Raw genomic sequence first — 17,780 nt, 5'->3', positions numbered from 1 at the left:
CTGTCAAATTGAGGGTTGATTCCTATGAAAAAACGAGTCCCTTTAAAAATGATTAACCTAGATCCCCTTTACGATGCCTTTTTTGCAACTGATGTTGAAGAGGAGAGTAATATTATTCAGATGCTCATTCACTCCTTCAACACTGATTCTCCTTGGCCTCGTCGAATGTACGAATCTGGGGATAGGGGTCCGTTTCTTGGCGATTACACCTGGAAAGCCCTTGGGGAAGTCCTCCAGTCCATTGATGACATTGAGGAAGGTAGGAGGGAGGAAATCAAGCGTCGGGGCAAGAGGGCGCTTGATTTCACTAAGGAAGCTGCTTCTGGAAAGGGTGAAAGTTCCTCTGCTCCAAAAAAGCCCAGATCTGAGGTTGCTAGGGCACCCCCTACCATAATCAGATCTAGGCGTCGTGCTGCCTTGGTTGCTCGTAGAATAATTCGTGGGGCTAAGCTCTCTGAAGTTGTTGTGCTTTCTGATGATGATGAGCCTATTCAACTTGTTGTTGGTGTGAATCCTCCTACTGGTGTGGTGGCCTAGGAATTTGCTGGTGTTGGTGGGGTTGAATCTGCAGCAAATACAACTGTTGGAGGCCCTGATGTTGAGGCTACAGCGGATTCATTGGGAGTTGTTTTTCACCCCAACTAATTGAAGCACTCAGTAACGCCCTCTAACCCTTAATTTTTTATACCAGTGAATTGCTTTGTTTTTTAGGCCTTAAATTGATATTGACTGATGTTGGTTCTGGTTTGATTTGATACTTAACTCATGTTGTGGTCATGATTTGTGAATTTAGACCCTGTTATGATGTTATGGGTTTTCTGTATGTTGTTGATTTGAGTCCCCCATTTGTGATTTTAGCCAATTGCTTGGTTGTGCCCCTGTGTTGATGTTAAGGTTGTTGTGTTCCTTAGTTGATGATGTTCTTCTTGATGTTAGGGGAAATGTGATTGATGAGTGATGATACATGTTTGAGGCTGTTGTTTTGTGATCTATGCCTTGTTTGTTCTCAATGACCTGTTTTTGAGAGAACTGATGAGTCCCTTTTTGCTGGTTTGGGGTTGGTGGTTGATGCTGGTTTCTGTTTGGGTCCCTTTGTTGATGTTGTTGTCCTGGATTGATGTTGTTGTGTGTCAGTCATTTCCAAATGATGATGGGACTCATTTGATCCACTATTGTGTAGAGTGTATTTAGCTCCAACTTTTCTTTAACAAGAAATGTTGTTGAGGAAAACACTTGAACATATGGTGTTGATGAAAAAAACAAAAACCATCTGATGGAAATATGGTTGCCTATCTTTACATTTGAGCAATGTAACACTTGGCTGATAAAAGACATGAGTCCCTTATGTTAAACAAAAGCCTGATGTTCATTCATTAAATTCCATTACAAAAGCTGATTCTACATTCAAATGTTGTTATGACATGACTGCCCTACATAATCTTCTCTTCATACAAAGCAAAATACACATAACCACCAAAAAGTTAAGCAAAAACATAAATGTACAGCCTAAAGGGTACTTAGGTTTGCTTAGACAAAATATTGTGGTTAGGTGTGGCAGTCCATGTGTGCAACATTTGTTGTTCCAGTTTGTCCTTCTAATCAGCATCAACCTGCATTTGTGCGTCTTCATCTTCTCCTGAGTTCACTGGCCTGAACATAGTGTTGAGATGTTCCACAACTTGTTGAATAATCTCCCTGTTGACCTCTATTTGTTCTGGAAGATTGCCTTGAATCTCCAACCTGTTTTTGCCCATATGTGGTGGGGGGTAGTTATTGCCTCCATTTTTTTTCATTATCTCAACCATACATTGTTGCAAAGTGATCCATGTGTTCATGTTCACTTTAGGATCAAACTGATCATAAGCATCATTCACCTTTTCAATCATTTCATCTAAGTTGGTTGGAAAAGATTGATATTGGATGGATTGTATGGAGGTAAACAACCCTAGATCAAGCACATTCAGATCAGGGGATTGGGCTGGTTGAAAAACCATTTGAATATTGAACCCATCTGATGTGCATGCTTCTTGAAACTCTGGATCTCCTGGGATCTGGTGTGGTCTAGCATTATCCCACTGTATGTATACATTCTTTGCCAAGCTGTGATGCCACTTGCCTTTGATTGCTGGTATTACATGTTCAAGCAACATTGTCCTTGTCACTTCCTTGGTTACACTCTCTACTGCCTTGGTCTCCATTGTTCCTGCAACTCTATTCTTACTTGACTTAACTGCTCTTTTTTTATGACAAAAGGGAAAATGCCAAATTTACCATCATGCAACAAGTTTTTGTTAGCATCATAATGGGATTTACCAACCACAACCATGAACATGGCTTTGATTTTGAACCTCCTGGACTGCTGACACCTGTATGGGTTTTCCTCTTTTGGCAGCAAATAAAACTTTCTTGTTTCTGGATTTAACCAAAACCACTTCTCATCAATATGTATAGCCTCTTGCATGTAGACAAATTTTGGTTCCCCTTGAACTGGAATAAGGTTAACATGAGACAAAGCCCATTTTAACCTTGCAACCTTATGGTTTAAAGTCAGTGCTGGTCTGTTGGTGCTTGTGTGAGTCCTTAGTCTGCCCCTTTTCTTCAAATTGTGTATAGTTACATGTGAAATCTTTAGAGCTGATGCATAGCTTCTCTCTGTTGTTCTCTTGTACAAAGGCACAGATTGTAGAAACTCATCTGTGAATTCCATTGGTTTGCGACCTACTTTCCCCAGCTTATTGTTTCTGACATCAATCACATTTCCCTGAGACATCTGCTTGCTTAGATCATCAAATACTCTGCTGATTTTTGACTTGTGCACTTGAAATCTTACTACCATTTGAGCCTTGAGTCCCCTGGGCAACTGACCATCTTGCATCAGCAGTAACATTGCATAAATGATTTCTCTTTTTTTTTTCCAAAGTTAGTTGTTTTCTTGATGTTGTGCCTGATTGTTCACCTGCATTTGATACATCATTGTTGTCTTCACTCTGTTGCTGGCTATGTTCTTCTTCATTTTCAGAGTCAAATTCTGAAAATGGAAATGCATTATCTTCTTCATCCAGAAGCATCTGATCAATTCCATAGAATTGGTCATCAATAACATATGCATCATCCATTTTTTCCTTGAAACACTGACTGTTTTTTTTTTTTTTTAATTTCAGAGTGAAAGGGAGAAGAAAAGGTGGTAGCAGAAGTCTTTTTTTGGTGCTGGTGAAGCTGCCACGATTTTGTACAAAGGGTTGAAGACAAAAGATGAAGATGACTTAACGTAGGTAGCACTAATTTAGATTAGGGGTAGTTTTTTGGGATAATTTGGTTTAATGATGTGTAATTAGTGCTTAGTTAATTTTTTGGGAAACATTTTCACAATGTGGTCTTTATTAATGGTGAAGGATGACATTGGTGGTGATCATTAAATATGGTGGTTGTTATTTATAAGCCTATGAAATTTGAAAGAAAAAATTGAAGTATCCCTTGGTGGGAAAAAATTTGAGAAAATTTTGAAATTTTGGCCAAAAAGTTGGGAGGGAAATTCGTTCCCCACCAAAATTTGGAAAACCAGCCAAAACACCCATGTGGGCATGTCCCACTTTCTCTCTCCTCATTGTTTTAATTACTCAATCTAAAATTTGTTAAACAAGATTACCAAATTCTGCCTAGGAGTCCGTGAAGGCCTTCAAAGTTGCAGATAATGGTTAACGGAGGTAGTATTAGAAGCTATAGTCTAAATATGTGCAGGGAATAAACTAAGGAAAATAATAAGATCCTTATGAGGGGATATTATTTACAGCTAGCAAGGAATATATGCCTAACTAATTAGGAAGATTACAATGATACAAGTCAAAGATATTATTATACAGAGAAGATAACTAAGGAAATTATATCAATTTACTCCATTGATTGATATCTTCTCCAATATTCCCCCTCAAGACGGACGACTATCAGATAGTCCGATCTTGGTCAAGAGAACGTCGAGTCGGGGTCGAGATAATGGTTTAGTGAGGAAGTCAGCGAGCTGATCACCGGTGGAAACATGTACCACACGTAATGTCCCATTTTGTACCTGCTCACGGATGAAATAAAATGCAACTGCCAAATGCTTCATCTTTGAATGGAAAACGGGATTAACACTAAGATAAGTGGCACTAAGATTATCACAATAAATCACCGGTGTGTGAGTAATCTTAACACCTAGTTCAGTGAGTAAATTTTGAACCCACATAATCTCAGCAGTAGTAGTGGCAACGGACCTATACTCAGCCTCAGTAGACAAACGAGCTAGTGACTTTTGTTTCTTAGAGCACCAAGTAATAGGATTGCGCCCAAGGAAGATAACATGACCCATGGCTGATGTGTAGTCATCCTTATCCCCTGCCCAATCCGCATCGGAAAAGGCATGCAAAGTAGGTGGTGAATCACGATATATGTTAACCCCATTATCAAGTGTACCACTTAAGTATCTCATAAGGCGTTTAAGAGCTAACCAATGATCCGAGGTGGGCCGATGCATAAATTGTGATAGCTTGTTAATTGTGTATGCAACATCTGGCTGGGTTAGAGTAAGATATTGGAGACCTCCAACAGCTGCTCTATAATCCTTCAGTTCTTCTAAGACAACACCTGAGTTGGCGGTCAAATGTTGTGTGGTGACCATAGGAGTTGGTGCCGGTTTGGTGTCAAGCATACCCATGCGATCAAGAAGATCAATAATATATCGTCGTTGACTGAGAAATAGACCATGAGAAGAAGGCATGACCTCAACACCAAGGAAGTACGAGAGTTCACCTAAATCCTTCAGGGAGAACCTGTTAGCAAAGTCTTTGAGAAGCATATTTAAATTAGTAGCATTGGGCCCGGTTACAATAATGTCATCTACATACACAATAAAGTATATAGGTGTAGTAGCATGATGAAAGATAAATAACGATGTATCCGAAACACATCGTTTGAACCCTCTACCAATCAATTAATTTGCTAACTCAGTGTACCAAGCCCGTGGGGCTTGTTTGAGACCATATATAGCCTTCTTGAGCCTGCAAACATTAGTTGGAAAATTAGCATCAATAAAGCCCGGAGGTTGGGACATATAAACCTCTTCATGTAGTGTTCCCTGTTAAAACGCATAATTAATGTCGAGTGGCGGAGATGCCAATTTTGAGAAACTGCTAAACTGAGAAGGGTGCGAATAGTAGCCGGTTTAACAACCGGACTAAAAGTCTCTGTATAATCAATGTCAGGGCGTTGTTGGAAACCCTTTGCAACCAAACGAGCTTTGTATCGTTCAATCGAACCATCCTTTTTGTATTTTATGCGGAAAACCTACTTACACTTGACAATGTTACGAACCGTATCCGGAGATGTTGGATCCCAAGTACCAAGATTATGAAGAGAGGCAAGCTCCTCCTCCATAGCTTTCCTCCATAATGGGTCTTGTAAAGCCCGTTTTATAGTTTTGGGGTACCTCCGGCTTAGAATGAACAGAGGTGTTGTTTACGTACTTTTTATTGGGTTTAAAAATGTTGTTTTTGGATCTCGTGATGATCCCTTGGGTTGGTTGAGTAGTTATTTGGTTATTTGAGTTTGTGTCAGGGGTAGGTGAAAGAGGTAGAGATGGGTTTTGTAGAGTATCTATAAGTGAGGGTGTAGGATTAGATGGTAGGGGCGGTGTGGGTATTGGGGAAATGGATTGGGCTTGAGTTATAGAGTGGGTAGAAGAGGTGGGGCTATTTGGAGTAGTGTTGGGCAGTGGAGTAATGGGTGAGTGTTGGGTAGTATCAAGTGGGCTAGAGACATGTGTAGGATGGGAGTTGGTATGAGTTGAATTAGATGGAGTTAATGTTAGTGGACTTGGGCCAGAAGAATCTTGATGATCATGCATTGGCATGTGAATGGGATTTTGTAAAATAGGCAACGAGATTGAACACCAAGAGTCTGGACTTGGAGTAGTAGTAGGTGAAGGCATTTTTATAAGCTGAGAGTGAGGAAATTCATTCTCAATAAATCGAACATGGCGGGATGTAAAAACACGATTAGTGATTGGATCTAAACAATGATATGCACTTTGTGTTTTTGTGTACCCAATAAATATGCAAGGTCTTGATTTTGGATCTAATTTATGAGATGTGTATGGTTTTAACCATGGATAACATAGACAACCAAAACTACGCAATTTGAGATAATTGGATAGAGACCCGAACAAACAATGATACGAGGATTTATTTGAAAGGGTTGGAGTTGGTAGCCTATTTATTAAGTAAGAAGCAGTTGAAAAAGCATAGGACCAAAATGAGAGTGGTAATTGTGCATGAGATAAGAGAGATAGTCCCGTTTCAACTATGTGACGATGACGTCGTTCGGCAAAGCCATTGTGTTCGGGAGTGTGTGGGGGTTATGTGAGATGGGATACTCCATCTATAGTTAAGAAGGATTTTAGAGCTTCATATTCCCCCCCATTGTCCGAATATAAAACCTTAATTGATTTATCAAAGTATTTCTCAACTAAGGCTTTGAAACGAATAAAAACTGGTTTAGTGTCGGACTTATTTTTGAGGAGTTAAAACCATATATACTTGGTATAATGATCAATGAAAATGACGTAGTATTTGAATCCATCAAGCGAGTGAACCGGAGAGGTCCATAAATCAGTGTAGACAATGTCAAGAGGAGAGTGGGAAACTAAAGCAGATTGAGCAAATGGGAGTTTATGACTTTTATTGCATTGGCAAGCATTACAATTGAAGGATAAAGAACTAGAGACATTAAGATTAAAATCTGAAATAATGTGCTTGATTATAGATAAAGATGGATGGCCAAGTCTATGATGCCAATTTATTGCCGGGGTTTTGATAGTAGAGAGTGCTAAAATAGTTGATCGAGATGGCCACTCATAAACTCCTTGTTTAGTTGGACCCTTCATAAGAGGTGCCCCCGTGAGTCGGTCCTTCAAAAGAAAATAATCGGATGAGAATTCTATGAGAAGATTATTATCTAGACACAATTGGAAAATTGAAATAATATTGCGGGTCATATTAGGAGCACATAGAACATTAGAAAGATGAATAGTTTTAGAAGAGTTGGTGGGAAGATAAAGAGAACCTATATGAGTGATAGACACTCCAGTTCCATTACCTATGACAATCTCCTCATTGCCATCATATGGGTGATGAAGGGAAATATTGGACATGTCATGTGTGACATGATGAGTAGCACCCGTGTCCGAGAGCCAAGAGGATGGTGCACCATTATTGGTAGCCGTGGCGACATGGGCTTGAGGAGGAGGTGGAGGGTTAGAATTGGGTGGGAGAGTAGGTTTGGCAGATGGGAATTTTTGTTGGAAACTATGGCATCGGTATAGTGAGTGTCCATGAGCATGACACCATTGGCACCTCCCTTTATACCCTTGCCCATTAGGCTTGTCATTGATATGAGTTTCCTTATAATTTTGTCCAGACTTATTTTGATGGTAAGTAGGACGATTGGGAGTATCATTTGATGGTGGATGTGAGGAATGTGAGGTAAAGTGACGAGTAGTGGTAGCATGAGCCGAAGCGGGTAGCGGGGTGGGGGTGTTATTTGTACGTAAACTAACCTCTTTGATAAGCAGTTTTTCATGTAGTTCATCAAAAGAAATCAAGGTATCACGATTATTTGTTGCATCTATTACCGATTGATAGTTGGAATCTTGAAGGCCCTCGAGCACCCGTTCAATCAAATCATCTAGCTTATAAGGCTCACCTAGCACAACAAGTTGGTCGGCACAAACACGTATAGCATTCATGTACTCCGTAATGCTTTGTGTTCCTTTTGTAATGGATTTCAGGTTTGCTTTGAGTAGCTTGGCATGGCCTCTAGTGTGGCGAGCAAAAGTGTGTGCTAGAATGTCCCATGCCTCCTTAGTTGTAGTGGCTCTGAAGACGAGAGGAGAAATTTTGGATTCAAGAGTGCCGAGAAAGGCACCGAACAACAATTTGTCTTGTCTAACCCATGTAGCATGGGCTGGGTTTGGTGTAATACAAGATCTTTGGCAATTGTTGGTGGGGGTGCTGGGTGGGAACCATCAAGGAATTCGAAGAGCCCATGACCAACAAGGATGGCTTCTATTTGAAGTTTCCAGGAAAGATAGTTCACATTTGTGAGTTTGAGAACATTGGTAAGGTTAACAATAATGAGAGGAGAGGATGGTTCAACCTCATTTGGGATTGTATTGGTAGACATGGAAGCGTGGGGTCAAAAAATCAAGAGTTTGAATCTTTCTGTTCTGATACCATGTAAGAAGGAATGAATGGTAATTATATTCAAAAGTAACGTCAACTATATATATTACAAGCTATAGTCTAAATATGTGCAGGGAATAAACTAACTTAGGAAAATAATAATATCCTTATGAGGGGATATTATTAACAGCAACAAGGAATATATGCCTAACTAATTAGGAAGATTACAATGATACAAGTCAAAGATATTATTATACGGAGAAGATAACTAAGGAAAATATATCAATTTACTCCATTAATTGATATCTTCTCCAATATGTGAGAGTATAAAACATATTTCTGGGCCTCAACTATCAGCTTAAACTTTTGGTTGAGATGGTCCACTAACATGGTATCGGAGCCAGCGTGACATATAGGTCACAGGTTCGAATCTCATCCACCCCCCACTTTCAAGTGAAATATTAAGCGCTGGGTATGAGGAGGGCTCATGCTGCATCCACACTTCTAGCCCAAACGGGCTCTTGTGTGAGAGGGCGTGATAGAGTATAAAACACATTCCTGAGCCTCAACTATCAGCTTAACCTTTTGGTTGAGATGGTCCACTAACAGTCTCAGGGGTCAAGAGAAAGAGTCAACCTTGAAATTTTGGAGAAAAAAAAGAAAAGCAGATAAGCAAAAGAACTAGAAGACAAACATCATTAAGAGATTACTTCTAACTTGTTCTGTATATATAAATAATAGGGGAGGAAAGGAAGGGTATGTCTTTTGAATATTGAAATTGTGAAAGTGAGATTGACAGCATCAAGTTGTTAGGGAGAGTGATAACCTTAAGTTATTTTTGATAGAGAGTGACAGGCTAAAGCTATCAGCTAATTGTGTTCTTGTAATTTTCCCTTGTTAATGAAAAGTAATCTCTTGCTTGCTGCCCCCTTAAGTGTGTGCTGTGTGCGTGAGTAAGTCCAATTCATAACACCTTTTCTTATAGCTTGTAACTCAGCGGAAGCAGCCCTTATAGTCTTGATTTTCATGGAGTAGCATAATGTGAATTACATGCTATTACCTTTAAGTTATCACAGGTTGGTATAGATGTTAGCCCATCACACCCTTAGCTCACTTAATTTCAAGAATCAGTTCGATTTTAAGAACAGTAGAACATTGAAATCGTCAAAAGTGTAAAATTATGATATTCTTCTGTCAAAACATATTTTGAACAAGACTTTTGTCTTCGACCCTTTGTCCAACAATGGAATATCTTTGTATTGTTCATAAATTGAAAACAGTTCCAACAATCAATGTCATAACAATATGCATGCTACAAACACATAAAGTTTATATTACAAAATATATACAAGTTAACAAACAGTCAAGCATGAAGCTTTTCATATTCCTCTATTGTAAACAATCCACGTCCACTTAGCATATAATATATTATTAAAGCAATATTCACCTTAATTAAATCTATAATTCTATTCAAAAGAATCTATAGAGCTATAGCGAATATTTCAAGCATTACCCCTAACTTGAACCCCACTGTGATCATACACTAAAGTACGGTGGCGTCCAAAGGGAAAGAAGATAGAGCAAAAGAGTCGCCAACAAGTTTTTTAGGAACTTGTAAACCGTTCACGAGGTGAAGGTTACACCCCTTAACGATCCAAGAGATCGTCAAATCCAATATGTCTTGAACCATGACTGGTAGTTCAGGGATGAAGGTACAAATCCAACCTAAAAGAGATTGAACCTGCCCTAATAATAGGCCTCTACTTTATTCTGATCGTATTCATGTGCGCTTTCTGACTAACATCCAATCAATAGGTTTACCCTAAACCTGTTTATCAATGTTGGTTGAATATAATGCACAAATAAATCTATTATTGGCGATCACTTGAATTATAATCAAATTAACCCTAAACAAGATTATTAATTATCTTATTAAGCGTGATTACAAATACCAATTCCCTTTAAACATGCATAAAAGGCGTGATCAAGCAATAAATAATAAATATCATCAAGCAACATAATAATAATCAATTAATCATAATAATAATAATAATAATAATAATAATAATAATAATAATATTCATAATCATGTTCATGTTCATGTTCATGTTAAAAATAAAGCATAATAATAGCAAGATCCTAGGCATGATACTAATAAGATTAATAACAAGCCCTAGCATGTCACTAAGCAATAAAGATCAAAGTTTTAACCCTAACATGATACTATTATGAATATTAGGAAGAAAATAAAAGGCATCGCAGGAATCATGATTGATATAAGAAAATCACCCTAAATATCATACTAAAGGAAGCATCCTAACATGATACTAGGAACATCCTAAACATGATACTAGGAATCAATAAAACAATCTAAGCATGATTTCTATATCATAAAATCAATAAATCAATTAAAGAACTTACTTGGATGCCTCGTACCTCTTTCTAATAACAAAATACACACGTTAGTAACTTCAAAGAAAATAATAAACAACAATTAAATTAAATAATTGAAATAGAGATTTGGGACCAAACCCTCAAAAATTAAAACAGCTTTCACGTCTAGGGCGAAGGCAACTTCTAACTTGGCTAGGTGTGTCTAGTGCTAATGTATGAGGAATTATGTTTGTAAAAAGCTAGGCTTAGAAAGAGAGAGAGAGAATCAAGAAATTCTTGATAAGAGTTGATGAGAATTGGTGAATGAAAACGGAGTTTTTAGAAGGCTATTTATAGAGAAAATCAGCTAAAAAGATAAAAAAAATTAAAACAGAGCTCTGACGCGTAAAAACGAGGTTAGAGCCAGACGCTGACATTAGCTCGTCATCTCTGTTACGTCCAGAAGTGTTTCTCGAAATCCGAGTTTGACTGTCAATAAGCAGATGATTTCTAAAATCCATCTGAGCACGGCCATGCATTTTCACAGTCTCGCTCTTCGAGAGGCCTTGTAAACAACAAGACATGTTCCCTATTGTTAGTAGGGTGACATTTCCAGTCTTGTAACGTAGCTTCTCTTACTAAGAGGACCTAGCCGCCCGATATCTGTCGTTATAATCTCCAGTTACGGTAGACGTTTGGCGGATACCAAAGCGGACTAGTACTCAAACAAGAGACCTCCCACTACTCATGTTCAAGGAAAAGAGTTCCGATAGTAATAATGAGAAAAATACTTATGACGATTTTAAATCTCTTAAAGTATTCTCATAGGTCGATCCAGTATGGTTCTAAACCAATACCTGTCCAAATGATTTATATCCTCATAGCACAAGAAACGGTGCTATAAATCATACTACACACTAATCTCTAATGGTCATTAATCGTCCACAAAAAATATGACCTTGATTAGGGATAATTTTCGATTAAAATATTCAATGTTCACTTAATAGGTGTTTCTTTATCCAAGCCATTGACTTGATACCCTATTTTAAATATTTATTAAAATCGAATAGACTCATTATTTAATTCTAAACCACAATTAAATAGAGACAGAGTGAATTAAATTGCATGAAAAATTTTAATTACTCCAAAAACTGAATGGTTCATCATAGTGCTTTACATTAACATTGTCCAAAATTTAATTAAAACACTATAATATGGAAATCAAAGCCAGTTCGCGACATGCTTGATTCCCATTTCCTCAATGTGTTTGTTGTGCTTCACTTGAGACAAGGGTTTAGTAAGTGGATCGGCTACATTGTCACCCGTTTCCACTTTGCAAATTCTGATTTCACCCTCTGTCTTCCATTCTTGAATCATGTGAAATCGCCTCTTGACATGTTTGACCTTCTGATGTTCTCGTGGCTCTTTAGCCTGAGCAATAGCTCCATTGTTGTCACAATGGAGGTCTATTGGACCCTTGATGGAGGGTACAACACCAAGTTCATCAATGAACTTGCGAATCCAAACTGCCTCCTTGGCTGCCTCAGACGCTGCCAAGTACTCGGCTTCGGTTGTAGAATCAACGGTTGTGCTTTGCTTTGCACTCTTCCAACTAAACGCTCCTCCATTGAGACATAATATGTATCCGGATTGTGACTTGGATTCGTCTCTGTCTGTCTGGAAGCTTGCGTCGGTATATCCCTCAACAACCAATTCATCTTTACTGCCATAGACCAGGAATTTATCCTTGTTCCTTTTCAGGTACTTCAGAATATTCTTGGCCGCAGTACAATGCGCCTCTCCTGGGTCTGATTGGTATCGGCTTGTAGCACTCAAGGCATACGATACATCCGGTCTAGTACATATCATGGCATACATGATCGATCCAATAAGCGAAGCATATGGAATACGACTCATCTTTTCTCGCTCATCAGGTGTCTTTGGAAACTGCTTCTTGCTTAAGGTTATGAATGTGACATGGGTAGGTGCCCTCTCTTGGCTCCTTCCATTTGGAATCGAGCTAGTACCTTATCGATGTAAGTACTTTGACTCATTCCTATCATCCTCTTTGATTTATCCCTATAGAACTTGATGCCTAGTATGTACTGAGCCTCTCCCAAGTCTTTCATTGAAAAACATTTCCCGAGCCAAGCCTTTACATACTCTAACAATGGAATGCTATTTCCAATGAGAAAAATGTCATCGACATATAAGACTAGGAAGGCGATGTCACTCCCACTGACCTTCTTGTAAACACAAGACTCATCTAGATTCTTGATAAAACCAAACTTACTGATGGCTTCATCAAATCGCAGATTCCAACTTCTGCTTGCTTGCTTCAATCCAGAAATGGACTTCTTAAGCTTGCATATCTTCTTAGGATTGTTCTGGTCGACAAAACCTTCAGGCTGTGTCATGTACACAGTTTCTTCCAAAATTCCATTGAGGAAGGCGGTTTTGACGTCCATCTGCCATATTTCATAATTGTAATATGCAGCAATCGCTAGAAGAATTTCAACGGACATAAGCATAGCTACTGGAGAAAAGGTTTCATCATAATCAAAACCGTGAATTTGCTTGTAACCTTTTGCTACCAGCCTTGCTTTGTAAATGAATACATTTCCATCTTTGTCGGTTTTCATCTTGAAAATCCATTTACATCCGATAGGTGTGTAACCTACAGGTAAATCAACCAAGTCCCATACTTGATTTTCAAACATGGAGTCCATTTCGGATTTCATGGACTCTTGCCATTTTTCAGAGTCGAGGCTCGTCATAGCTTGTTTGTAGGTTGCCGGCTCATCTTCATCCACTACTAGGATGTCCTGATCTTTGGTTAATACAACACCGATATATCTGTCAGGTTGAGATCTTGGCTGAGTTGACCTACGTAGGGTAATGGACTGAGCATTTGCATTGTCGGTTTGACTTTGCATATTTTGACTTTGACCAATGTCAACAGATGCTTCGTGAGCACTTTGATTGTCAACTTGTCATTGTTGCTCGTCCTCTCGAACTTCGTCGAGTTCGATTTTCCTCCCACTTGTCATTTTGGAGAGATGCTCCTTTTCCAAAAAGACACCATCACGAGCAACAAACACTTTGTTCTCGGATTTGTTGTAGAAGTAATACCCTTTGGTTTCTTTTGGATAACCCACAAAGTAAACCTTGTCAGATTTCGGATGAAGTTTGTCAGAAATGAGTTTCTTGACATATGCTTCGCATCCCCAAATCTTGAGAAAAGACAACCTTGGAGGTTTATTTGTCCATAATTCATATAGAGTCTTTTCCACTGCCTTTGACGGAGCACGATTCAGTGTAACTGCCGCAGTTAAAAGTGCATGTCCCCAGAAAGAGATTGGAAGTTCACTAAGACCCATAGTCGATCGGACCATGTCTAACAGGGTTCGATTCCTCCTTTCAGATACTCCATTCCATTGAGGAGTTCCTGGAGGTGTCAACTCTGAAAGTATTCCATGTTCTTTCAGATGGTCATCGAATTCTTGGTTCAAATATTCGCCACCTCGATCCGATAGAAGCGCTTTGATTTTCTTGCCGAGTTGGTTTTCAACTTTGTTCTGAAATTCCTTGAATTTATCAAACGATTCAGATTTGTGCGACATTAGATATACATAACCATATCTATTATAGTTGTCCGTGAAGGTTATGAAATACCGATAACCACTCCTTGCGGGTGTACTCATTGGCCCACATACATCGGTGTGTATTAGTCCCAACAAGTCACCGGCCCTTTCTCCCAACTTGGAGAATGGTTGCTTTATCATCTTGCCTAATAAACATCCTTCGCAATTATCAAAGGATTCTAAATCAAATGAGTCAAGAATACCTTCTTGAAGAAGCTTCTTGATGCGTTTGATGTTAATGTGGCCAAGACGACAATGCCACAAGTAAGTTTGACTAGACGGTGTAGTCTTAGCTTTCTTTGCAGGATTATTAACGTTATAAATTTCTTCGTCTAGAGATAACACATAAAGACCATTTTCTGAATGTGCCGTACCATATAAAACATTATCGAGATAAAATGAACATGATTGGTCCTTAACTCGAAATTCAAAACCTTTGGCGTCCAACGCCGAAATTGAAATGATGTTTTTGGTAATGTTGGGAACACAATAAACATTGTCAAGTTCCAAAACTAGCCCCGTGGGCAAAGACAAACTAAGAGATCCTACGGATATAGCACCAATCCTTGCTCCATTTCCTACCCGGAGCTCGATCTCTCCCTTTGCTAGCCTCCTAGTGTTCCTTAGTGCCTGTGAATCGGAACAAAGGTGTGAGCCACATCCGGTATCTAATAACCATGAAGCCGAGCTAGTGAAGTTAAAGTTTATAACGTAAATACCTGATGTAGAAGCAACGGTTCTGTTCTTCTTATCTTCCTTGAATTTGAGGCAGTCTCTCTTCCACGTCCCTTCTTCTTACAATAGAAGCATTCGGAATCAGACTTAGAAGATGCTACCTTTTTCTCCTTGTTGTCTTTGGTAGCTTTCGGCTTAGGCGGAAAGTTCTTCTTTCCTTTCCCCTTGAAGCCCTTCTTCTTTTTGCCCGCCCTTTTGAATGGCTTGCCCTTCTTAATCATTAGCATATCATGCCTTCCCTCATCCTTGAGCTTCTGCTCAGCTTGCTTCAACATCCCATGAAGCTCGGTGAGGGTTTTCTCCATGCTATTCATGTTGTAGTTCATCTTGAACTGGTCATAGCCTTTGTGAAGGGAATGGAGAATGATGTCAATAGCCATTTCCGTTGAATAACCCGCATCAAGCCTTCCCATGTTCTCAAATAATCCGATCATTTTGAGCACATGCGGGCTGACTGGCTCTCCTTTCTTGAGCTTAGTCTCAAGGATCTGCCTGTGGGTTTCAAACCTTTCAGTTCGAGCTTGTTCTTGAAACATATTCTGTAACTCAGAAATGATCTCATAGGCCGATTCCTTCTTGAAGAAGGTTTTCTGAAGTTCAGGAGACATAGTGGCTAGCATTACGCACTTGACATCCCGATCGGCTACTTGCCATCGGTTAAGGGCTGCTTGAGTTACCTCCTCATTGGGAGCCTCGGGTATTTCCTCATCAAGGACATACTCTTTCTGTTCTTGCATAAGAACGATGCGCAAGTTCCTTTGCCACTCAAGGAAATTTGTACCACTCAACTTCTCCTTGTCGAGAATTGAGCGTAATGAAAACTGGTTGTTTGAGGTTGAAGACATGATTCTACAATTGAAAGAATTTTAATGAAAAACCATTCAAAATTACTTAAATAAGATTGAATTTTATTCATGCAAATTTTCAATACTTATTTAACGTCTTATTTACACGTAAAATTGTCCCTATTTTGTGAAAATAAGGCGATTCCAAGATTCGAAGAAACAAAGAGTGGTTAAGCATGCTTTGGCTTGTCTTAACACTTAATCTTCTAGGGTAAGCATTGCCTTGCTAATGGCTCTAAGCCACTCTTAGTTAGACAATCGTCGCATCTAATGCATCTTTGACGATGTATCTCTTTTGCCACGGTATGTGAGGACTCCTCACTCATATCGATGGGATAAACAAAAACCAACGTGCACATCCGGTGTGCCTTATGAGCCTTGGAGAAGTGATGGCACCTCGCTTTGGCGAAGCCTACCATCACCCTCGTTCGGTTGGTAAGTGTTGTTTTGGAAAGGCAAGTTTGACTCAATATTATTAGGGACCTAGGATTTCTATGTTGGTTGATTTAAGTGAACTTAACTAATCATCGCAACATAAAGAAAACCTAAACATGCATCTAACGAATAATTCACATGTATATATAAGCATAAAATATAAAGCGAAATTATAGATGCATATTGGCAACTAGAATGACCCCTTGAATTCTTCAAATCTTCAAAAGGTCTTCATTTGCAATTCAAGGCTTTGTCTTCCAAGACTTAACCAAACTATGCAAATACTAGTGTCTACGACTAGGAATAATCTAAATATTAAGGTACAAAAATACTTAACAGTGCGTAAACCGTATTTAGATTTACAAAAATACATAACGGCACGTAGTTCGTATTTTCTATCCTAATCGGGTCCCACTAGTTGCCATTTCATAAAACCTGTGAGAGAGAATATATATTCCATTCATCCATTCACTATTTGTGAATGGCCCATGCAATTTACAATATCAAACAAGTAAAATGCATTTAAACAATGCGCGCACTAGTAACTAATCTAGGTGGTTAATCCGATTAACACGCCTAATTAAAACTAGTCAAAGTTGTTTAACCGATTATGTAATTGACGTCATTAATAATTGAAGCTCCCACTAAATTCCGCATTTCCCTTAATTAATCCAATTAATTAAGTTGGTAGCACCCAAACTTGTCAAAATAAAATTTTTCCAATGCCGCTCAAAACCGAGGCCTAGCCTCCCACAATTTTAATTAAAATAAAAAAAATTAATTAAAATAAATAAAACGGCAAAATAAGCAATATTAAGCCAACCGCATTTCAAGTGGCTTTTGCTTTGAGCGTTTTGCCAAGAAAACTCGAATAATCGCGGCTCATGCAAACTAAGAATACTACGGCTATTCACCTCACCGCACCAAGCATATGCACACACAAAAAAACTCCGCACACAAGGCCCGCGGCAAGCAGCCATGGGCTGCTGCCACTGCCGCACGCACGCGCACGCACAACCATGGCTGCTGGTGCGTGGCTGCTGCGGCCGTGTCCTGCTGCTACGCGTGTGGCCCCACGCAAGGCGGGGCAGCCACCTTGGCAGCCACATGCGGGCTGCTATGCAGCCCGGCTAGCCAAGGGTGGTTCTTTGCCTCGTTTTGCGTGCCATGGCCTCGGGATTTGATCCCATTTCGCGAGACATAATTAATTAATTCTAAATTTATTTTAGAACTAACTTAATGAGAAAAAAATAAAATTTTAAACAAGTCTAACTTAATAAAATTTCAAAGTGCAAATAACCAAAATAATTCCAAGAACCATTCTTAATTAAATTGGTTTAGCTTGGTGCAATAACAAAGTTGAGGCAATTTCTCATTTTTAATTTAATCAATTTAAATTAAACTTGAGAATTTGACAAAGTAAGGGGAAGTTGGAAAAATATGAACTTTAATGTTCAAATGAAAATTCCAACATCTAAATTTTGTGAATCCTTGAAAATTATATCTTCCAACATGAAGATAACCAAATTTCTATC

General features: G+C 38.9%; 1 protein-coding gene across 1 annotated transcript; it reads right to left on the bottom strand.

Moving 5' to 3' along the window:
- Positions 1-1,595: 1,595 nt before the first annotated feature.
- On the bottom strand, positions 1,596-3,116 carry LOC110711282. The gene is made up of 3 exons (XM_021889662.1): positions 2,957-3,116; positions 2,272-2,868; positions 1,596-2,230 (listed from the first exon to the last, which is right to left on the bottom strand). The coding sequence occupies exons 1-3, from the start codon at positions 3,114-3,116 to the stop codon at positions 1,596-1,598; spliced, it is 1,392 nt and encodes a 463-aa protein (XP_021745354.1).
- Between the last annotated feature and the right edge of the window lie 14,664 nt (positions 3,117-17,780).

This window comes from Chenopodium quinoa, unplaced genomic scaffold (assembly GCF_001683475.1).
Source record: "Chenopodium quinoa cultivar QQ74 unplaced genomic scaffold, ASM168347v1, whole genome shotgun sequence".
NCBI lineage: Eukaryota > Viridiplantae > Streptophyta > Magnoliopsida > Caryophyllales > Amaranthaceae > Chenopodium > Chenopodium quinoa.
This window is presented reverse-complemented; position numbering and strand designations above follow the sequence as displayed.